The sequence below is a fragment of the Panicum virgatum genome, chromosome 2K, assembly GCF_016808335.1.
Source record: "Panicum virgatum strain AP13 chromosome 2K, P.virgatum_v5, whole genome shotgun sequence".
NCBI classification, from domain to species: Eukaryota; Viridiplantae; Streptophyta; class Magnoliopsida; order Poales; family Poaceae; genus Panicum; species Panicum virgatum.
The window spans coordinates 49014619-49038463 of record NC_053137.1 but is presented as its reverse complement, the minus strand read 5'-3'; the positions used below and the strand labels follow the sequence as shown (position 1 = coordinate 49038463).

Sequence of the window (23845 nt, the reverse complement as noted above, 5' to 3'; positions counted from 1 at the left end):
GGGCCTTCATGGGCCGGTCCATTTTTTTTCTTTTTCTTTTTTGATTTAACTTTAAATTCCCACAAACTATACTAAATGAATGAATTTTTGAGAAAATTTGACACCATTAGATTCATCACACCTTGAAATATTTTTAGGAATTTTTTAGGAATTTTTCATTTTTTGAATTCAAATTTAAAATTTGAATTTTGGCCGGTTGGGTACCGGCCGGAACCGGAACCGGACCGGACCGGTTTGACCGGTAACCGGTCAAACCGGACCGGTTCCCACCGGTTTGGTTAACCTTGGTCGCGACCCACTCGATGCATCGCTCTCTCGCTCTCGTGACGTCCGACGTCGGGAAGTTCTCCGATGCCGTCACGTACTCACGTTAATTGTCTGGAGCTTTTTTATACTATAGCTTGACGCTGGCTGTTCATATTGTTAGGCCGTGTTTAGTTGCCGTTTGTAAAATTTTTGAAAAAAAATCTTTCTATATTTGAAGTACTAAATATAGACTAATCACAAAATTAATTATAGATCTCGTCTGTAAATCGCGAGACGAATCTAATAAGCCTAATTAATCTATCATTAGAGGTTATTTACTGTAGTATTACTGTATCGATTTAGCGTCTAATTACGGCCTAATTAGTTTCATTAAATTCGTCTCGTGATTTATAGGCAAACTGTGCAATGCATTTTTTATTTCGTCTAGATTTAAGTCTGCATACAGGTGCCGGATTTTTTTTTGAAATTTTATACTTTGTAACTAAACAAGGAGTTATTCTCGGCGGCCTGCGGTTGTAACATCCCATTAGGTTAACAGTTGACTGCATTTATTACGATTTATCCAACTAACACAGTGCCTTCTCTGAAATTTAAAAGAAAAAAATGCAACCTGCCGCAACTGCTTCTCCAGCCAACCTGCCGCAACAACTGAAGGGTTGGTACTAGTACTGGTAGTAGTATTTTTTTTTGAACGTAAGTACTGGTAGTAGTATCACTCGAGGGCCGTGTTTGGTCAGGGTTCGCCCTTTGACCACTAATTAGAAGTATTAAATGAAGTCTAATTACAAAATAATCTCCACAATTATGGTACTGTAGTATGTGTTATAGCTAATAAGGTCTTTGACTGTATGATTAGAGAATGATTAGGGATTGTTACTGTAGCATCACTGTCGTCAATTATGGTGGAACTTAGCTCATTAGATTCGTCTCGAAAAATTACACCCGTTTCTGAAAAAGTTTTATAAATAGATTTCATTTAATACTGACATTCATTTTTTTATATAATTTTAATGTAACCTCTAACCAAACACGCCCGATTATGTGCCGTATTCCCTTTCCAGCTCAAAAGGGTGCCCAAGAATTGCTGCAAGAATCATGCTACCAAAGGATAACAACGGCAGAGCCAGAGAGAGAGAGAGAGCGACACCACAAATTCTGCTGCCAGGGAGACGGCAAGCCACTTTCGCTGCCCGCCCGCGCGAGCTTGCCGCCGGGGGACCTCGTAATCAGTAGCATCATGGCGCCGGCCCCCGGGTCGCCGCAATCATTCGGCAGCGGCACCGACCTGTTCGGCCAGAGCACCAGAGGCCATCAGGCCAGAGCAGAGCACCCGTGAAGCGAATCGGGCACAGCTGTCCCCGGATCCGCGCGGAGGAAGAGGGAATGCCTGCTTGGAACAGGTTGGCCTCGCATTGTCGGGGGCCTCGGCCGCTCAGGCCCAGGGCAGTGCCAGGGGGTGGTTCATTAACAAATGGTCCGACAGGTGGCTAGGGTTAAGGCTAACCTTAATCTGACGGGGGAGGGAGGGAGGGAGTCTCTGTGGCGCGCGGGCAGGATCAGCTGAGCGCGACGGGGCGGCGGCGGCGGCGGCGGCTCTGGCTTTGCGGGAGACCGTTTCCGTTTCCCTTCGCCGCGAAGGCTTCCGCGGGTGCGAATTGATGGCACGCACGTCGAGACAGGGCCCGAGCGGCCACGCTTTCGGCACGATTCCTCGTGATTACGGGAATGCTTTGTGCGACCATTATTACGTACTACCATCACGTGAAATGGAATTAAGCGGCGACAGTTTGCAGATCTTGCGACGCGATGGCAGTGTGGCACCGATATGCATGGGTTTTTGGAAACGTGGAAAATTCTCTCCACGCAGGCACGCAGCAGAGCGTACCGCCTAGAGTAGAGACCTCCATCAAGCAACAGAGGACATGTCAGGCTTGTGCAGCCAGGATACACCTGAGATGCACTGCAGAATGCAGACTGCACACACTGGCTGTGTTTAGATCCCTGGGCTGGGCTGTGTTTAGGTACCGTGAAAAACACTGCAGCGCTGGTGAAAAAACACTGTAGTACTTTTCGTTTGTTTGTGTTAGATATTGTCCTACCATAATTTAACTAGGCTCAAAAGATTCGTCTCGCAACGTACATCAAAACTATGCAATTAGTTTTTTTATTTACCTACATTTAGTACTCCATGCATGAGTCATTTGCTACATTTAATGTTTCGATGTGATGGAGATGTGATGGAAAGTTTGGTTTTTGTGGGGGTTTTTGGGGATATAAACGGGGCCATGGAAAAGTGAGAGAAAAAGTCACATCGGATACTGTAGCACTTTTCATTTGTTTGTAGTAAATATTGTCCTACCATGACCTAACTAGTCTCAAAAGATTCGTCTCGCAACGTACATCAAAACTATGCAATTAATTTTTTTTATTTACCTATATTTAGTACTCCATGCATGGATCATTTGCTATATTTAATGTTTCGATGTGATGGAGATGTGATGGAAAGTTTGGATTTTGGGAGGGTTTTTGGGCATCTAAACATACTCTCTGTTACGATTCCAACAGAAAAGACATGCCGATTGCCAATCGTCGCACCCCATCCATTAGAGCAAAGCTAGCTTATGGTTGAGCCGGCCGTCGCCGGTAAGAAATGCCATGTCAGCTCAGACAGATGAGGTAGTGTTGGTGGATCTCGGCATCTTCAGTGCTCTCTGCACATTGAACCAATGAGAGTTTAGAAATAGGATGGTGGGATGGGAGGCTATCTGCCCGCTTTAATTTTTGCCGGCGCCGAGTGAGTCGCTCGTTTTCTTTTCTCACGTGCTTTCTCTCTCGCCCATGTCAAATTTTACCCACTCGACACCCCCTTATAATACTTGCTCTTACTCTCCAAAGAAAATTAAGATGGTTATTACTGATCCGCCGGCACCCGCAGCAGAGCGCATTTATTCGACAATTCTCGTTGCCTGCCGGTCCATCCTGTCAAAGGGATCCACCATCATCCGTTTCCGTTCCATGGGGGTTGACAGTGTCCGGGCCTCCGGGCTGATGAGGGGGTCCGTCGTCCGTGGGCGTGGCCAAGGCCAGCACAGCAGCCACACTGGTGACTGGTCAGAGCTGTGCTCGTGTACAGGCAGGCTCACGCTCACCTGCTGGCTCGCCGCATCGCCATGGAGGTGGAGGCTCGTGACGGGGCGTCGCGTCTTGGAATCTTTCGCGAGCCGGGACACTCGATCTTTTCTTATCGTTTCCTTGCTCTTGACTTTGATCTTTCAATACTGAACTCTGGTCGTGCTCGCGGCCAGGGAGATGGGCCACGTCAGCTCCGAAAATATTGGCCGTCGGATCACGATAGGGACGTAAATTTTGCAAAAAAAATTCCGATCTTTGTTAAAATAAACACGGAGTCCATCAATTTAACGGAAAATCCCTCGGACTTTGTGGAACTTTACTTTACAAAAAAACCCTGAACTTTTAGTAATCGTGCCGTACTCCGTGAATTTTGTAAAAAAAACCATGGACTTTGTTAAAATAATTATGAAGTCCATCAATTTTATGAAAAACCCCTTGAACTTTTCAGTAATCGACCGGTACTCCGTCGATGCCAAATTTATCAAATAACCCCCGCAGTCTACCAATTTTATGAAAATCCCCCCAGACTTTTTGCAGTTCAATTTCTTAAAATAAACCCGAACTGGAGGGCATATTTCTGCGCGGCAACGCAGCGCAATATTCTAGTGCGTGTCCGATCCGCGGCTGCACCGGCGGCCCTAACCTAAGCTTTTCGCCGGTCCTTGCTGACCCCGATCGAAACAACGGCATGTGATAATGTGACTGACCGTAGGTGGACCGATCCTCACTCTCTGAGACTGGCACGTTGCCGTAACAGCCAGTTACAGTGGAGCTAGTGTACTCGCTCTCTTGCAGAACCGGAACTTGGCAAGACGCCAAGACCTACGGCTTCGGCTTGGCCTATCGCGTTGGCACAAATCATATTGTCTCTCTCGTAGCAAGTTTTATGGTCGCGCCCGCTTGCTGGCGAGAAGAAGTGCTGCGATGGTGGCGGGGCCCGCCAAATTAAAGTCCCAGCAGCCAGCTCCACCAATAGCAGGCGCACGGAGTGCTTCTCAGCCGGCTGCCGCGGGCGCATCGCGAGTCGCCTTCTCTCTCCACCGGCGCCACCCCCCACCCGTGTCGTGCGATTGTGCGAGCGTTCACCGGACGGGCCGCCGTGGCACGCGATGCTTGCCGCCGGAGCTGCGCCAGTGGTCGATGCCGGGCCGGAACTGCTGGCCTTTGGCAGCAAGGAGCGGAGCGGCGGCGAAGGCAAAGCCATCGCCTATCGGGGGCGCCGCCGGCGGCACGGGGGGAGGTTGACTGACATGGATGGCACGGCACGGAACTGGTGGCCACAACTTTTGGCATGCAATCCAATCCGCCAAAGCTCGGTAGGGGACGGGCGAGAGCGGTAGACCAAAGCATGGGGAAGGCGACTGGTTTTGTACTTTACCAAAAGCTGGCGCACCACGCACCCCCTGCGCTGTGCCCGTCCACTACGAAGAAAACTCGCAAGTCAAATCAGAGAGAAAAGGAAAGGCGAAAAGGGGAATGCAAAGAAGATACCACCAAAGATGCTAGGCCCCCCAGGTCCATGACCGCGTTCGTGTCAAAGGCGAGCGCTTGTTTTCTTCGTTCGCGTCGTGTCCTTTCCGACGCCAACAACTCCGCGGTGTCTCCGTGTAACAATTCGATTTTCGAATTCCAAATAAAGTTGCAAATTCACAAAGGTCTCAATAAATTCTATCCAAATTTAAAGCTTACACGTGGGACCCACCTGTCACTCCCTGATCTCTCCTTCCTGTGCTCAACAGAGCTCGGTATGGGGGGAAGAGTCCTCCCGAAGCTCCTCCACCCCGTGCGCTGGCCGTCGGAGAACCTTGCCGCGTCGCCCGGCCGCCAGCGACGTCGCCAAGTCGTACATGCCCTCTTCCCGAGCTCGCCATCTGCCCTTCCTTCTTCCTCTCTCGCGCTCACTCTCTTCTTCCTCTGCTCACCACGATTGAGCTCGAGCAGCTCGTTGTTCCGGCCCCAAATCGCGAGTTTCCTTCTACGAGCTTCCAATCCACCGCAACCATGGGTTAATCACCTAGCTAGCTACCCCTACAACTCCTCCAATCAAAGCCTCGACACCCACTTCGCCGGGAATCGGAGATTCCCCGGCCGCCAGCCATTAGAGCCGCCCGAGCTCCACCTCAACGTCGAATTCCCACCTCCGGTCCCCGTTTTCTTCGCCCAGCAGCTCGAATCGACTCTAGGTGAGGCACTGATGCTCGTGCTCTCCGCGTTCCCTCGCGTTCATAAGGTTTCCGCGCTCGTTCCACGCCATGCCACCGCCGGCCGAGCTGCTTGCCGCCGCCGTGCTGACGCTCGCCCCGCGCCACCCCGCCGCCGCCTGGCCCCACCGCCGCCGAGACGAGCTGCGCCGCCGCCTCCCCTGCTTTGCGCCACCGCTAGGGCGCCGCCGTAGCTGGCCACCCCGCCGCCTGGGGGCGCGCGCGCGCGGGCCCCACCGGGCCGCTGCTGCCGCGCCGCCGCGCGGGCCGCCGCTATCGCGCGGCCCCCTGCCTTGCACCCGCGCGCCGCCACACGCCACGGCGCGTGCGTGGCCGGGCTGGGCAGGCCGCCCTTCCCACTGATCAGTGGGGCCCGCGGGTCAGGGGAGGGAATTAGGGAGGGGGATTTTTTTCTTTTTCTTTTCTTTTCTGATTTTGTTGTTAATTCCGGCTGTAGTTTGAGAAATTTGTATAAAATCAAAGAAAAATGTGAAAATTATGAAATAAATTTTGTTAGGTTTGTTAGATCCAGATCTACAAAGTAAAAATATCCATGATGGTGAAATGTCATGTTTGCCCCTGTTAAAAATTAGATTGCTCTTAGTCTTGTTTAATTAATATCTATAGATCTGTTAATCGAAAAATTGTGAAATTTTTGCAGTAGCTCACTTTAAGCATGAGTGATCCACCGTAAAATTTTCATATTCATAGGACCTAGTTACTATATGAATATAAAATGTATCCAAACTAAAATATGTGAATAGGAATAATAATACTTTTACATGTAAAATTTTATACAAATTATGAGAGACAAGTAATAATGTCTTTGCTAGTCATGTTTTGTTTTATAGTAAATCATGCTCTAATTGATAATTTGGCCCTCTAATTGTTCCTAGCACCTAGGGTTTAAGTTAAATATCACCGTATCGGCGTCATTTTATGTAAATTTTTTAATTCATTTAATGTTTCTTTTATGATTATTAAGTCGTGCTTGCATTTACTCATTATTTCGTGTACATACATATAGAAACCGCGACGGAGGAAATAGTGTACGAGGTGATCGCGGAACCACAGGAGCAGCCGGAGCAAGCCCAGCAGGAGAATCAGGAGAACGCGGCCCAAGGCCCGGTTGATCCTAGTGTAGAGCAGCAGCTCGAAGGCAAGCCCCAGAGCATAACCTATTATTTTAACTTATGAAATGTTATATATTTACTTGATTATGCATTAAGTTTCCAGGCGTTGAATGAAACCCTAGTTGCATGATCCCTAGGTTCCATTGGTCGAAATACTAGTATGTGTAGGTCGGTAGCCTTGCCATGCTAAAAATAGGAATCGGTAGAAGTCGAGTAATTTCTTGTTACTCGCGAGATATAGGATGTCTCTATGATTTGATTATATGGAATATTGGAGTATGGAGGAAAGGAAAGGAATTGAAGACCGGGCGGGAACTGTCTAGCCCCGTCTGTGTCGGTTAAGGACCGTCCGTTGTCTGGCCCTGTTGATCGAGTTTGAATTGTACTAACCGCATACTGGGAGTAGGAGGTAGTCGAAATCGGTAAGCCTAATACTGCCTTGTTTCGAAAGTACAGAACTTCTACCCACCCCTTAGGGCAGTCGAGTGGCCGCGGAGAATTGGGATGCATATGTTTACTTTTGGTGGTCTCTCGTAGGGCTCAGTTGACTATATGCAGGTGGGGCGGTTCTGTAGTTCGAGGCGGGGAGGGGAATGGTTGGTTCGTATTGTCCAACGGGGCAAATACGTGCCGTGTTGGTTAGGTCCACCTTGCAATGTTAAATCGGATCGATTCGCCGTCAGTCGCTCTCGGATATGAGCACCTTGATCGTAGCACCGCATCGTAGTAATGAGATGGAATATTAATGTATATGTTGAAGGAAATGTTGAGATTACTAATTGACCTTCTATTATGTTTGTTTTAGAAAGGGTTCTGCAAATGCCTAGAGGATATTAATTTATATAGAATGTGAGCTAAAATATTGAAAGTAAGGATCCACCCTTAGATGTTTTTCTGCAAATAATCCACGGCCAGAAAGTCTTGCATGTCTAGATAATGGGCTATGTATACCCATAGTCGGGTAAGTCTTGCTGAGTATTAGAATACTCAGGATTGTTGCAACATTCGTTTCAGGTCCTACAGATGTAGATTTCTGTCCTTGCTGCGCCAAGTTCATCCGTCGTGACGCGGATGGCTGGGAAATTGCCGGACCAGATGCTTAGTCATTGCTAGTTACCGAATCACACACCCGTGGGCTGAGTGTGTGATTCGACACTGCGCTTCATGTATTATAGACATCAGATTTTCTATAACAGACTTTGTTTTAAACTGTAGTTGCACTTGTATATTATTTATGTAATTAAATCAGGTCTGTAAAACTTAATGTACTCTACTCTGTATTGTAGTTGTATTTATATGTACTCGGCATGTTTGTACTGCATGTGCTCGTCTTCGTGTGAGATTACTGGTGTTTGTTTCGATCGGAACATCGGTTGAGAAAGGACTGTCAAATTAAACATTTAAACTAATATGTCTGATGTGTTCAAATGATACCCATTATATTTGATTTGAGTTTTAATTTGACGGTTCTGCCACACTCCGTTGCTCCACCCTCCATGGAGGAGACGAGGGAGTCAACCGGCGGGCAGCGACGTTTACTCGCTTCGGGAATCTGAACGCGCGCGGCAGGCATGATGACTGCCTTATCACGCCGTACCGTTTGACTGCTCGAGCGACCAACTCTCGCGGTCCAGGTGCCGCCGGTTTCCGCTCGATCCGTGGACTTTGGCAGCCTTCGGTGTTGATCGATTGACTCGTCAACGTCGCCCTGCATGTCGATTGTCGAGCGTGATTGTACGAAGAGACTGTTTGTTGGGTATCAAAATCTGCCCAGCCAAAATTTAAACAAACCTATAATTTAACACTTATGGGTTGGAATTAGAAAATAGCCCATCTAACAAAATCTTATTCTAAGATTGCAAATGTTAAAAACGTTTAAACATGCTCACGTTTGGACACGACAAATTTTTATCATCCAACCAGACAAACTGAAGTGGCCGAACAAAATGAGGAGCCAGAGAGAAACGGACGAGAGAGTCCGCTGCACGGCCCACGAGTCCACGACCAAGCTCTGAACGATTTCCCGGCCCGTTCGGAATTCACGGGCCCAGTGTTAAGGGGCCTAGGCCTCTCCTGCCAATTGGCCCGATTGCGTCCCGCCTCCGCCTACACCAAGGTCGCCGAGACGAGTGACCTCCCGCCGGCGAGCGGCGACAGCGGGTCGTTCTTGAGGCCGCACGGCAGGGAGGCCTCTGCTGCTGGGGTGGCAGGCACGCTTGAAGCAGCTGGAGTTTCTTAATTCGGGCAATGTTTTTTTTGATCGAACGACACTCGACGAGTGTGTTTCTATTAATATAGCTGAAAAAAATACAAGATTATATCCCTAGAGGTCATAATCAGAAAAAAAGAACGAAAACAACTCAGGCTGGTCGGATTGGGACATCAACTCAAACCGCACAGAACAAGCACTACTGCAGCATCCACCCACATCCCACACTCATGTAATCGTTGAAACTATAGGCGGGACCCAAAGTTGACAAAAAAAACGAAGGAAGCGGACACCACCACACCAAGAAGGCCACCGCCATGCAGGACCCTTCGCCGCGATGCCGCTGCAACAACACACTCCACCCGACGGAATGAACATCAGATCCAGGCCACTCACAAACTGCCTCGCAGTCGTCGTCGCGACAAGACAACGCGCGGGGGCCTCACCGCTTCCGCCGTTGGACTCCACCTCTCGTGTCGCCTCGAAGAGAACACCACGTGCGGGGCCACGCCACGCCCGCCACAGTACTCGCCGCGGATCCGTATCAAAGGTTATCGTCGTAGTGGTGAGCAAAGATGCCCCGCTCCCTCAGATCTTCGTGAACCACCAAGCCGTCGCCATAGTTCGACTTCGCCTCCTTGCTTCACCCTAACTTCTAGCCGCCACCGCCAAAGCAGCAAGCCAAGGAAGTCGCTTGCGCCGTCTTCCGACGTAGGACCGCACCGGGTGGCCCCAGCCAAGCTGAGCAACCCGCCGCAGTCCGCAGCAAGCCCAATTGTCCCACGATGCCTTTGCCGCAAGCGCCATCTTACGACGCAGTCCCACGCCGCACTGACCGTTGCCAGGCAACGCCAGCCGTCGTAGTCCGCTGCAAGCAGCCAACCGGCTACCAGGCGACAACCCTTGGCCGCCACCAAAGTCAGTGATCGCCTCCGTGAGGGCTCGGCGACACCCTTCCAGCTTGCCACGCGGCAGCGATGTCAATCCCGGATGAAACCGCTATGGACAAAGGACCGGCAAAGCCAGAAACAGAGCTGGGTCTCAAGCGACGACGCCCCCAAGGAGGGCACAACGCTGAAAGCGCCACCGTCGCTCGTCCAGAGGACAGGGTTTTCACCCAGAGAACCCGCGCAGCAGGGTTGGCGCTCCAAAATGACGCCCCCAACAGGAAAAACGACGTCAAGGACGCCGCCATCATCCCACCAGCAAACGCCGACAAGGGCTTCCCCCCGGAGCATCCCAAAACAAAGCTGCACGCGCACGGCACGGCAAACCGGCACCAAAGCCATGACAGCCCTTCCAAGACGACACCACCACTGCGCCTCCACGCGCCATGCCGCAGGTATCCCACCTCCGCTTTGCTCCGCCGCCACAGCTCCTCGCACATGACGGCGGTGCCTCCACACCCGCAGCCGCCGCCGCCGCGTCGCAACCGTTCCTGCCGTCTCCGCCTCCGCGACCGCGGCCCAGACCCCCACCACGCCCGCCGCAGGCCGAAGCTGCTCGCCGCGCCACTCCGCCTGGGAACCCGCGCCCCAGGCCGGCCCGCCGTGGCCGTCGTCGTCCGCAGCAACGCGCCGCGACACTCCCTTGGCACCAGCCACCACAGGCACTGCAAGCCGCCGCTGCGCGCCGCGCCGCCATCACAGCACCAGCCGCCGCAGCCACCCATCGCGCCACCAGCCAGGACAGGCGCCAGATCCGGGCCCGCGACCACTGGATCCGGCCACAGGGACCCGGATCTGGCCTCGCCGGCGCTGCCACCGCCCTCCCGGTGGCGTCCCCCTCCGACCAGTAGCAGCCGCGTGGCCCGCCTGACGTAGGGAGAGGAGAGGAAGTTGCCCCGCCGCCGCAGTCCTCGCGGGCCGCGCCGCCGCCAGAGCCGTGAGGGCTTCCGGCGGCCAGCGCCGGCAGCGGCGCAGCGGTGGGGAGCGGGGAAGTGGGCGGCGGCGGCGGCTGGTGGGGGCGTCCGCCCGTGTCGCCCTACGCGGGGGACGACGCGGGCGCGAGGCAAAAGATGTTATTGCTTCACTGCGAGTTGCATGAGCAATGCTTCTGGAGAACAGCAGAAAAGGGTGTGCACGTGTCGTACCGTATACTGATCAGGATCAAATCACATCAGTAGTAGCAGCAATCTGCAAATCCTTCTCAAGACGCCATCATCTTTTCTAGTCAAGTTTATGATACAAGTCTTACAGATAAAGATATAATCATAGAATTGGTTCTGCTCAGTTCTCCAACTGTGAATTTCCATACTACTTACAAATCCCTGGTATTGGCGCATCTATGTGGAGTTGTGGACATGGTAATTTTGTAAAGCAACTTATGAGCTGTGTAAAAGTTGACTTATCGACTAATATGTTCTGTCGGATGTAACTAATTGCTCGTTACAAGGCGAGTTGGTTGTATTATTTCCCTAAAGATGTTTAAAGCCGCGTGAAAACAGAGCCATATTTAATTTATCAACCAGTATATGGTAGCATATCCATAATCCCTAGTTCACAATGATTGGTACTGGTTGAACATCAGATGGGCAGATGGCACTGGTTGATAAGTAAAAGTGAGCGTCATAATGTTGTGAATGAGAATGACAACATGTAGCACTTGCTTCTGAATATTTTCTATTTAAGCCAAACTAGCAAAGATACAAAAACTCTAAAATTCCACAAAGTAACATTTGACTTAAGTGGTCAGCCCCTTTTATTTCATTGTGTTTGTCCGTAACCCCTTTTATTTTGTATTTCAAATAAAATTTCCACAACTGCCCAACATGCCTGATCCAGATGTTATCTGCTTTTATTTTGTATTTCAAATTAAATTTCCACAACTGGTCAACATGCCTGATCCAGATGTTATCTGGAGATAGCCGTCCACAGGCCACACATGTTGATTGCGAAGAAGTCATTTAACTGCATGATAGTAAAAGCCTACATCAAAACCACATGTTCCAATGCTGCTACATTGTGTGGGTGCCCTACATTTATGATATGTTACAAGATTAAAAAGAACTGCATGTCAAATTACCTTCAAACACCACTATTATCACAATCTTGTATCACCGCCTTCAGCTTCCATAAACAGCTTGTGTTCTCTAATGTATTCAATTACTTCATCACAAGTAAGATACTTTATCGACAAGCATCTTTTTATGCAGTCTCTGAAATTTATCCATACATAGATGCATCTCAATGTTCCAAAAACTATTATTCATATGACTAGCATAAAATAATCCACAAACCAATTTCTGTAGGACTGATACCTTACCCTTGATGAACTGATTTGATTTGGTACAATCTCATCGACGGAAATGATGTTATCCTGAAAAGGAGTTAAGAAATGATCATACACAAATAAACAGTAAAGAAGCTTATACTGCTCCATATTAAAATCCTCAGAGTACAAGTTTGTACCCTGCATTCTTGCAGTATATCACTGCTGGCTATCAAATTGCCAACATCTTTTCCTTCTCTGTGTATACATATGACACCAAAGTCCTTGCATATAGTTCTGACCTGGAAACAAAAGTCGGTGTCATCAAAGTAAGTTGATACACAAGGAAAACTAAAGTGAAACCAGAAAGGCCATCATTGCAAAAGCTTTTTTGTTGCTAGCAAAGTTCAAGATTTCTACCTGATCAGGGATCCAAACTCCTGGAGTGCTGAATGACTCAAGCAAGTCAGAACCACATAAAAGCATTACCTTCAGGCTGCCTGAAAGAAAATTCTTTCTCACTACATATCAAATGTAATAGTATAAAAAAAATGAGGTGATGAGGTGCTATGTTGGAGCAAACATCCTCGCTATATATACCTTGATCAGCTAAACCACCCCTGCACAAAGAGTTCCGAATTCTTGAAAGGACAGTCAAAGTGCGCTGATAACCTTTCTGCATGCCCTATGAAGTACAAGGCATTACCATCTATGAGTTGTTGCTGTATCAAAATTACAAATATCTATATTATACAGTGCAAAACCCAAAGAAACTTATGAGCGAGAGCATGTAAGATCAAATTACCTCCCATGGATCAACCATCGCGAAAGATGAGCTTTTGCACGCAAGTTCACAAAAACGAATCCGGTGAGCAGCCGGTAAGAGATCCTAAACAACTTTAAATCTGAACTCAGTTAAAAGAGCAGCAACTCATCAGTTTCATATGCTTTTTGCAAAGCCACAATAAATACCTTCTTCTTATACGCATCATTCACCGGAGACATGTAGCCACCCAACACGTTATACCCTCGCTGCTGAAGTTCATCCTTTGCCAGTTCTACAGGAAACAGGGAGAACAAAAGCTTAACTGCTCGATTCCAATCAGAAGCTGAAGGGGTGCCAAAGCAATCGTAGGCAGAAGAAATTCAAACTTTGAAGCTTACCGAACATGCGCAGGTGCATGTACGTGGGAGGATTGAAGCTCCCGGTGGCCACGAGCACCATGTCGCCTCGGATTCCTCCGTCCCTGCCGCATCAGAGAATTCGGGAATCAGATGGCAGCCGAGTCCATCCATCACGCGGTCGAAGCAAAAAAAAGGGGGGGGGGCGCAGATTTTCTATACCTGCTCGGTTCAATGGATAGCTTGTTCCTCGGGAGAGGCACCTCCACTCCCACCTCCTCCATCGCCGGCGAGAGGGTCGCAGGCGGCGCTCGCCGTGCCCCGTGCCCGTGGTGCGGTGCTGCTGTGGGAGAATCTCGCCGCTCTGTCGGCTCGGCCGCTGGGCCAAGCACCAAGCAGTGGCTACTTGTGTTCTGGGCTTCCATGGGCCAGAGCCTGTTAATTGTGGACTGGAAGGCCCATGAAGAAAGCATACTGGGCTTAGGCCCATGCAAGGTCCACCTGAGGACTAACACCCTTCCAGTTACTCCATAAAAGCTCTCTCCCTCCGCTAGCTAGGTTTTTGGCGAGTTCTTCTTCTCTTCGGCGGCGGCGGCGGCGGCAAGCGAAGAAGCCGGCGGCGAAATGGTGAGCGATCGCGTCACTAGCTCTCATGGCCGCAGCCTCGAGCTCTCCCATGGATCAAATGCGCTAATCGATCGGTTGTGGTTGCGTGCAGGGCAAGGGTACGGGAAGCTTCGGCAAGCGCCGGAACAAGACGCACACGCTGTGCGTGCGCTGCGGCCGCCGCAGCTTTCACCTGCAGAAGAGCACCTGCTCCTCCTGCGGCTACCCCGCGGCCCGCATCCGCAAGTGTAAGGTCCCTGGGTGCTTCCTGCTTTTCTGGTTCAGTTTTCTTATGTTCGTGAGATTCGAACAGTAACCGTCGTTGCTTGTGCCCGGAATCGTTGCTCTTACCAGTGCCGGAACGTTCTTGCTTCATTTTTGACCGATACACGGTTGGGATGTGTGCTAATGGATGAAATTGCATGCTAACATCATGGTTAAATGGCTGGATCCGCCTTGATCTTTCAATGTTATTTATTTGTGTGGTGTGTTTGGTACTGTAAAGGTGCTATACCAATCTGAATCTTCATGTTTGTCACCTGTAAGCTCAATCTGCCTACCTTTTATTGTTTTTGCCACAAACTGATAATAAGATTCAACTTATTGTCTTTATGTTTACATTGTGTTGGCACCCAAACTTTGGTTAATTAGTTGTAGTGAGCACTAGCCTCAAGGTTTGTGGACATGTGTTACCCTTGTATATTTCCTTTATAAGGAGCTGTGGTATTCATTTATGGCTCTCAGTTACAGCTGTTTCTTTTCGAATTGCTGTAGTTGCCATGGTTTTTATGATTTATCCAAGTTGTGAAATATGTTACCTACTTTTATGGCACTTAAGTATGCACTTATCCGTAGCTACAACTTCATTATTTATGGAAGTTGCTTGTAGAAGACTAGTAAATTAGGTTATATTCACGCTACATATGTGCAATTTTTCTCTGAAATTTCATGTAACTCTGATCCCATTATTTCTGTTTCTTCCAAAAAATCAGACAACTGGAGTGTGAAGGCCATTAGAAGGAAGACTACTGGCACAGGGAGGATGAGGTACCTTCGCCACGTGCCACGGAGGTTCAAGAGCAACTTCACGGAGGGTAAATCCTTGCTCACCTCATCTGATGCTGTGTGATCCATGGATTATTGTACTAAGCTACCTCTGTGCAAAAACTTATCAGGAACTGAGGCCGTATCACGGAAGAAGGGGGCTTCTGCTGGCACCAACTAAGTGTGTTCTCCACTTACGCTAGGCCGGGCTGTGGATCATGAAACTAATGTTTTCTTTTTCTTTACGTCTATGTTCCTGAATTGTGAGGCAAACGATGCTTGTCTATGTTATTTCACATTCTGTATGTCAATCCTTCAGTTTTGAATGTTGAAACGTGCCAGATTGGTAGTTGTCACCCTATTTACAGAATTAAATCTGCAGCTGCCTGTGTGATGTTGCTTATGTTAACTGCTATGATTTCAGTGACTGATGGGGTGAGTGTTGCTTGATTCTGTTTGTTTCAGAAGTTGAGAATGCGCATTTGCAATGGTTATTTTGTCTGCAAAGTTTGTCTCATGGACATCTTGAATTGTTACATTGATGGTAATAAATTGTTGATATGTGGACATGGCTATCGTGTGCTTGATCTCTGGTCTAGCGTCATCACTTCATCAGGGTTCAGGTTGTGCGCGATGCTGTGCTGTGTTGTTTCTGGTAATCATGGTGATGAAACCAGTGCAACTTGAGAGTAATCATATTGTTAGCGACAGTGCTAGTATTGTTGCCAACAGTTCAAAGGAAATCCCCCAAATACTAACTTCTATACAGCGTGGAGGGGGAGCCCTGGGAGCACTCCACTGCTTGTGGAGCGACACGTGTTCTGTTCCGTGGGGAGGGACGCCAGACGCTGCTCGGGGATTTGCTGCACCGACCTCCACTGCCTTGCCTCCGTCTCAAGTGCAGGGGGTCCACTCGGTCTGGGTCCCGCTGGGTCCCCTGAACCCATCTCCATGGGCCGCCGCCGCTTCTCGCTCCCCTTCTTTTCGGTGGGCCTCTGTCATCACGGATCCATGTGCAGCTCCTTATTGTGCTTGAAGCTGTGTAGAAATCGAGATCTAGCAAATGACTTCCCCATGAACTAATGGCAACTAAAATCAGATCTGAATCAGAGCAAGAATATGTGAATCCTGTGGCAAGAAGAGGGTGTGTGATAGGGTTTTCGCGGACGGGGGAGGTGCGCTCGCTCACCTGACGCCTCGTGTAGGTTCCGCTTCTTCACCGGCGCCGGAACGACTGCTACCAGGGGGAGCGCTGGCCCCTGCCCGCCTTCGGCTTCGTCAGCTCCGTCTCCTAGATCTCGCGCTCCCGCTGAAACAGACCGGATTCCCAAAAAGGCAACTCGACTATCTGTATCGTCGTGATAGTCCCTGGATCAGTAGCTATCACATACAGAACTCATTTCAATTGAATATCACAGACATATCTCACGTTTACAACATCACATGGGTTTATTTAATACATAATCCAAATGATTGTATTACGAATCTCAGAGTGCAAGCCCCTTGGGCTAAAAGAAAACAAACAGAAAGCCGAAACGATATCTAGTCTTCTGGGCAGACTTCATCTTCACAAATCCTCTCCGCAGGTAGCTCGGTGTGTAGCTCGAGTCATCCTTCACATCTTCTTCCTTAGTCGTCCTGTCGGCTCCTTCACTCGGATCCTGCATCTATCAGGCTATCCCCAAGGACGGGATAGGTTCACGTCACCATCCGTATGCAAGCTTTATGTGGATGCAAATGGTATAAAGTATTGCCAAGGATATGCTATGTTTTCCTATGCAATCAGTATATGTATAAGTCATCCGAAACACCTTTCAACACGGGCAGCTCTGGCATCCCGGACTCCTGGTCTCCTATCTTCCTCTACCAAGTATCTCAACCCTGTTTCGGTGTGGGAACTCCCTCTCCCCGCACCTCAGCTGCTATCCGAGCAGGAAAAGTAGACTAGAGGGAGGTAGAAAAGTATATGTGGATCTAACTACATTGTGGTGCCAGATCCATAATTGTACATGACCGAGTACGCGGCTATACGTATAGTTTTCACCCTGCAGGGGTTGTACACATGTATCCACTCGCCCCGAATCTAGCCAGGAGTGCCCCGACCTTCTCCGAGGCACCAGTCAACGAAACTAACGGCTACGGCACCATCATGCTCCCGGTTTGGGGCGCGTCCTCCTGCAAGAGGTCGCCCGGGGCTGTGAAGCAATCTAGAATGGAATCCTCATGGATCCTACGATCGGGGGCTCATGGTCTCACCCATTCCCCCTGACAAGAAAACTCTATCCTCCTACAGGTATGATGCCGCACATAGCTAGCTCGGGCTGATTCCCCCCTCATAAAGGATAAGTGGTGTGCATGTTTGACATAATTCTGTCACTAGGGCCACAAAGTCAAGTCCTTCATCCAGCCAAGGCGAGCGTCTTCATCCAAAGTAGCATTCTGTCAACACGGTCTGCAATCGATACCCACCCATCACAAGTATCTCCTCCTCTACTACTCCTCTACTAAAGTTCCCCCCGGAACAGTCTAGCACCCGCCACAGGTGCCCTTCACCCAATTATTGGTGCTGCTCAGGATCGCACCCAACGCACAATCCCCGGCTCCCGATCCGAAGATCAGGGAAAGGGTCCGCTCGCCCCGCCGTAACCTAATCACCAACTCCTATATATGTGGAGGCAACTTCCAGGAAGCAAGGACTATCATATCATATATTCCTATTCCCCAAATCTCACTCATAGTAGAAATAGCATCTAACAAATCAAAGATAAGTATGGAAAATAAGGAATATGGTAAATAAATGGACATGCAAGTTCATCTCATCACACACAATTTGGGAGCGTAGCGTATCTAGCAAGCAATGCCTACTAGGTAATCAAATCTCGAATGGGCGTGAACCTGATAGGTCTTCGTAACCTTCCTCGGTCTCTGACGTCTTCTGGTCGTCCGGTACGTCCTTCTGGATCCTTCGGGTGTCGGGGTAGTACATCTGGATCTTCTAGTCGTCCGGGATGTCGGTCAACTCCTTCTCATCAGGACCTAGTCGTAATTACGTGTAAATACAGGGGCCAAAGTGCAAGAATGCACAAAATAGGCTTAAATAAGATCCAACTCACAACAAAGTCTATTCTAACGCATAGATCATGGTTTTAGAAGAATTATGAAACTGGTTTCATATTTTTCGGAGCTCTCGTTGATTTATTATGAATTTTCTAAGGCTAAAGCATTTTCTGGAATTAATAGAGATTATCGTAAAAGGAAAAACACAGAGGTGACATGTGGCAGCACCAAAACGTGCCATGTGGCATGATGATGTCATCATGATGTCACCAGGTGGGTCAGCTCTGCTGACGTCAGCGTTGACCAAGTCAACGTTGACCATTGACTGATCAACTGGGTTAGTGGGGTCCGCAAGTCAGTGGGTTCCGCTGGTAAGTCTCTCAGCAGAGGCTTACAGGTGGGACCCGCGTGTAAGGGTTTAAACAAAACAAAAAGAAAAAGAAAAGGCTTAGGGATTCCTGGGCCGGAAGTAAACCAGCGGCCCATCTAAGGTTTGGCCCGAGCTCCAGTTCTGGCTCGGTCTGCGAGCCAGTTAGGGGTGCGCGGCTTGGTTCGTGGAAGAGGCCAGCTCGGCTTGCGGCTTACAGGCCGGCTCAGTCAGTCGGCTCGGGTGCAAAAGGGACCGGCTCGGGCTTGGCTGGTGGGGCCAAAATCGGCCCACATGTCCTCGGGCTCTCCTCTCTCCCTCTCTCCCTCTCTCTTGCTCGTGGCCTGAGGCGTGAGCACGCCTGTCCACTGACAAGTGGGGCCCGGGGGTCAGTCTCCCTTCTCTCCTCTGCTTTCCTCCTCTTCAGCGCGGCAGCGAGGGCTCGGCGGCGGCAGACGACGACGACGGCGAGGCTCCCTTTGGCGGCGACGGCGACTGAGACGGCCCACGGGGCTTCTCCTCCCTAGGCGGCATCGGTCTTCTCCCATGGCGGCGGTGGCAGCACCGGCTCGAGCAGAGGCCCCCGGCGGTAGCGGCGGTGATGGGGCGGAGCAGAGGTCAGACGACGATGGCCGAGGGGACAACGGAGGCGATGGCGAGGTGGCTTGCACACGCGGGGTTCGGGCATCCCTGGCCCGCGGCAGTGGTTCGGTTAGGGCGGCCAAAAGGTGAGGCCTCTGGCCTTGGCTCAGAGAGGCACACGCGGGTGCGCGGCGGCGGTCGGTCCGGCGACGGTGGTAACGTGGTCTTGGCGGAGCGGCATGGCGGCAAGGTAGGGCAAGGGCCTCCTCACGCATGGGATCTGGGCGACCCAGGACCCCGGCGAGGGCGAACGGCGGTGAGACGTCGCGGGTCCGCGGTGAAAACAAGTAGCGAGCCCGGTAGGGTTCTGTGGCGCGGCTTCAGTGGGTGTGTGGCGGGGTGCACACGCGCAGCCAGAGCCAAGGCGTCTCCTTTGGCTCGGCGGCGAGCGGTACGTGCATGTGTGCGGGGGATGCGTCCACGGCGTGCGCGCGGCGAGGACAGGGCTGCTAGAGGTTGGTCACGGTGGTAAGTCAAGGGCTCAGCTTGTGGCCGGCGGCGTGTGCGTGCACAGGGCATGTGCACGGTGGCGGTGCAGCGGCAGTGTCCCCGGCGAGGGCATGGCGCCTGGTCTGCGCCAAGGTGGTGGCATGGCCAAGGCATGGCCTTTTGGCCAGCGCAATGAAGCCCGTGCTGGGTGTCAGCGAGGTCATGGGGCATTTGGGTGTACGCGCACGTGCGAGCGCCGGGCATGGCCCAGGTGGCTGCGCTTCGTCGGGCTCCTGCAGACAAGCAAGGGAAGGGTCGGTCCTAGGGATGTTCTAGGGGAAGGCTCATCGACGGCGCTCGGCATCACGTCAGCAGCAAGGCACAAGGAGGGTCCAGGGAGCTGGGAACGGTGGCCTACCGGTGGAATACGAGGACGACAGGGGTGACACTGTGGCGAGGCGATGCAGAGTCGAAGCGAGGCCGTGCAGGGAGAGCCGCGATGGTGGCGTGGTCGAACAGGCGTAGGCTCGGTGTCGGCGTCCGGCAGCGGTGATGGACCTCATCCTTGGCTTTCTTCTCCTTCCCTCCTCCTCCTGGCGCTCGGCTCCTTCTCTTTCTCCTCCTTCATTCTTCTCCTCTCCCTTTCCTCTGTTTTGCAGGTGGAGGCGGCGGACGGGGAAAAGCAACCCGGCTCTAGGGTTTGAAGCAGCGGCCGTGGTGGCTTTTACAGGCGCCCACTAGGGTTTGGGGCTCGGCGCGGGGTGGCTCCACGGCATGGACGCCGAGGATCGAGGGAGGCGGTTTGGGGGCGCGGGCAGGGCACGTGGTGTGCATCGCATGGCTAGCGTTTGGCGCGGGCGGTCAAAAGGTGAGACAGGAAAGGTGGCGCGACGGCGTCCTCGGCTTGTCATGGAGCAAAGCTGGCATGGATGACGTGAGCGGCAGGCGGTGCCGGCGGTAAAGGCGGAGGCAGAGCGGGGAAGGAAGGAAAACAGGGGAAGGGGAAAGCTGCGCGTGGGGCCAGGCGGTCAGCGGCAGTGGCTACTTGGTGTGGCTGATAGGTGGGGCCACCTATCAGTGGCGGTGGAAAAAAAAGAGGCGCGGCTGCGGAGCTGGGCTGGAGAGGTGCGCGCGCCCGCATGGGCGTGCTGGGCTGGGCCGCGTCAGGCCGTGCGGGATCGGGCCGATGGCGAGGCGCTGCGCGAGCTGCGCTAGCAGCTGTGGTTTGGGCCGGTGTGTAGGTTAGCGGGTTGTAGGCCCAGGTGGCCGTGAGCAGGCTGGTTTGTGCTGAAAAACAAAAAGGGCCAGCTGGGCCGGTTTGCAGAGCTTGGGTGGGTTTCAGGCTCAGGCTGGGCTGGACCAGGGTTAGGGTTAGAGTTTGGATTTAATTTGAACGGCCTAATTCAAATTAAATCCCACACAAGTGTTAGCTCTTGAAATTAAATTGAGGGGCACACCTCAATTTAATTTCCATAATTTTCACACAATAAAATAAATCTAACTCGAATTCGAATAAACAAGGTAGAGCCGAATAAAATCCAATAACTCTAAATATCTCCACACTAGCAATACATTATCCTTAATTAAGAACAAATTTTAATTTACTAGGAATTTTGGAAGGCAGAAATCCTATTTAAGTGGAAAATTATAGCACTGCCATGAATTTTTTTTTGAAATTCACATTTTTTGACTTTATAACATTCCGAAAAAAATCCAGGATGTTACAGTCTCCCCCCCCTCACGAGAATCTCGTCCCCGAGATTAAAGGCTTCCTAGGGTTTTCGCAAGATAAAGATCACTGGCACTGTTGGTTCCGCAGATCATGCACGTCGATCGTGGACTTCCTCCTTGTGTTCATCTTTGTGTTTGTAACCCTTTGGGATTTCTCGGTCGGGTACCTGGTGCACCCGCTAAGTTCGGAAGGCGTACTCGATGCCCCAACGCTTCGCAAAACTGCAATTTTCGAAAGTTCCTTTGTCGACTCTGGGGTTAGGCTCTCATCCTTCGTAGCAGTTGAATTCTGTATATCTGATATCTAACTTCTGGCTTGGTCATGGTTGGACAGTTGCTTCTCCGAATGTTCACGCCTTCTCGTCCATTCATTCGTGAATGTATCATTCCCTTTATCTGACACCAACTGGTAGTATCTGGCATCGTCCGTGGTTGGTTGGCTTCCTGAATTGCAACCGAAAACTTGGTTGATATTGCCATAGTTCTTGCGTAACCTCCTTGAAGTTCTAACTATTTCTTGATATACCAACTATGAAAACAACTGAAAGCTTGCGATCTGTCGAGATCTTTACTTTATTTATCCGAAACCTCCGTTAAGGTCGTTGGTCCTCTCTTGGGGTACTTCTTGCAGGGGTTCTTGCACTGTGAGTGCATCTCCCGCGTTCGCAGTCATCCTTGGGAAACTGTCGATAGTGCCTTTTCGCACTCTATCTGTGGTTGTCCTAGTTCCCGGCCGGGAAAAATACACCAACTAATGTCCACTACACTCATCCGAAATCGTTGGCTATCCATCAGGTATTACTCGAACTCTTCTTGACTATTTTTAGATACCAACTGAAATTGTGAATCCGTTGTGATTCCAACTGAAACTTTTGCTGGTGACTCCTAGAGGTCGTCCATGGTTACTCGACGACGGGGAAAGGATCAACATTAATTCTTTGTCAGCTTCTTGCCAGTACGTTTCCTTGTTGGCTTCTCCTCGGGATTGCTTCTTGATCTGGTTGGGCCCCTCCAATCGGGGCTTTCTGACTCATCACCTTCTCTCTTGTGTCTCTTTTCTAAGGGCCCTTAGGGTACTTTCAAGGACTCTTTCTTTGTCTAGTGATGTTTCTTCAATTCCTCCGATCGGCTGCTTCCTCGTCGATGTGTTCTTGGTACCTTACATCCTGCTCTGGTTCTTGATCTGTTGCTTTTCTTTTCATCTCTATCCTACATCGTCTTCTCCTTCGTCCACTTGTCCGGCAGGACTTCTTGAAGCTCCAGCAGTCAGGGCTGCGCCTCCGCCTTGCTTCGCTGGTGGCTAAGACATCTAAGCACATCTATTTCACCTTCTGGCAGACATCCCTACTAGATGTACTATCGGGGATTGGATCTTTACACTTGGCATTTTAAGCGAAGGATAGACGAATGGATATAGGTTGCAAGTACATCTCCACTACAGAAGGGTTCGGGGGGCACTTACTGGTACGGTAGTGGTTAAAGTTGTGGTAGTTCCCACTGGGTATGCTGGTGGGGTAGTTGTAGAAAGCTGTTGACGAGCCTTGCATTGCCTTGCTTGTGGTTCCTGGGGCTTGATAGCGCTTCTTGCTCTTCTTCTTCTGGGGGCACATGGAAGCTTTGTGTCCCAATTTGCCGCAGGCGAAGCAGATGATTGGAAGGAAAGGGAGATAAGGCTCCGGTGCAAGCAGTTGTTTTCTAATCTTTCGGTTTGGGCAAGCGGGGCATTTGTGTCCATACTCCTTGCACTTGTAACACTTGATCTCACTTTTCTTTGTGGTGCTTTTAGCTTCAGCGGCTTGTTCTTCCATGTTTGATGCTCGAGTAGCCTACCAACGTCACCACCGGGAAAGCAGTGATGATGCCCGTAGACGCCAATTTGGGGTGGCAGTATTTCATGAACCACGAATAAATCCGCAAGCGCACGGAATACTACTGTAGCATTTTACCCGGGAGTATACCGGGATGTCATTTATATTTCCGCAGGGAAGGCGGTGAGTGAAGAGATATAGACTAGTTGATGAACTTTATCTAGATTGGATATTCTCATGCATAAGCAGGAGTAAGATATATAACACGATAGGAGGTAGCTGTAGCAGCACCGCCCAAATTAAACCGGCTTAAGTGCGCTAACCACCATCTTAATACTTAATCAAGTTACTGTGCACTTAAAACGGTGTAATCTGACAGGCTGTCGGGTAAATCCCGATTAAACTACTGTACTCCAGGATCACAATTGCACTAGTAGACCCGTACGAAGATGAGCACAGGTGATACAAGCATACAGAAATCTTCAAATTAATTTACAACACATGTTTTACATAAAAGGTTTAAATACAAACGACAGAGTTCAAAAGCACAGCAGAAGTTTAAAAACTGAGTTCGAAAAACAATACGATAACCACGACGATGATACAAGGCGAGCTCCACATCCTACCCACCGATGTGATGCCAACCTGCCCGATCTTCACGGGGAAGACGGGGCCCACTCGACGGTCCACCCAGGAGGAAGCAGCTGTCCAGTCCAGGACGCGCAGACCTCCTCGAAGTCAGCGGGAACGCAACCTGCTCAGAAGGGTTACAACAACAATCCCTAAGTATACTAATACTCAGCAAGGCTTACCCGACTTTGGGTATACTTAGCCCATTACCTAGACATGCAAAGCTTTTTGGCTTTGGAGTTCTTTTGCTGAAAGGC

General features: G+C 50.4%; 2 protein-coding genes across 4 annotated transcripts; one reads left to right on the top strand and one right to left on the bottom strand.

Moving 5' to 3' along the window:
- Nucleotides 1-11472: 11472 nt before the first annotated feature.
- On the bottom strand, nt 11473-13663 carry LOC120681910 (nicotinamide/nicotinic acid mononucleotide adenylyltransferase-like). Of its 3 annotated transcripts, none has more exons than XM_039963580.1 (10): nt 13497-13663; nt 13317-13399; nt 13125-13210; nt 12958-13041; nt 12753-12837; nt 12573-12652; nt 12353-12454; nt 12202-12260; nt 11967-12099; nt 11473-11851 (listed from the first exon to the last, which is right to left on the bottom strand). In XM_039963580.1, the coding sequence occupies exons 1-9, from the start codon at nt 13556-13558 to the stop codon at nt 11985-11987; spliced, it is 756 nt and encodes a 251-aa protein (XP_039819514.1). In that variant the 5' UTR covers nt 13559-13663; the 3' UTR covers nt 11473-11851; nt 11967-11984. The 3 variants fall into 3 exon arrangements, 2 of the variants coding, with proteins under 2 accessions (XP_039819514.1, XP_039819527.1); XR_005678132.1 differs by having other exon boundaries at nt 11541-11851; nt 12207-12260; XM_039963593.1 differs by lacking the exon at nt 11473-11851 and having other exon boundaries at nt 11853-12099; nt 12207-12260.
- A 110-nt stretch (nt 13664-13773) lies between these two features.
- On the top strand, nt 13774-15355 carry LOC120681919 (60S ribosomal protein L37-3-like). The gene is made up of 4 exons (XM_039963602.1): nt 13774-13901; nt 13993-14128; nt 14873-14974; nt 15056-15355. Exons 1-4 carry the CDS (start codon nt 13899-13901, stop codon nt 15103-15105), a joined length of 291 nt encoding a protein of 96 aa, XP_039819536.1. The 5' UTR covers nt 13774-13898; the 3' UTR covers nt 15106-15355.
- Nucleotides 15356-23845: the final 8490 nt, after the last annotated feature.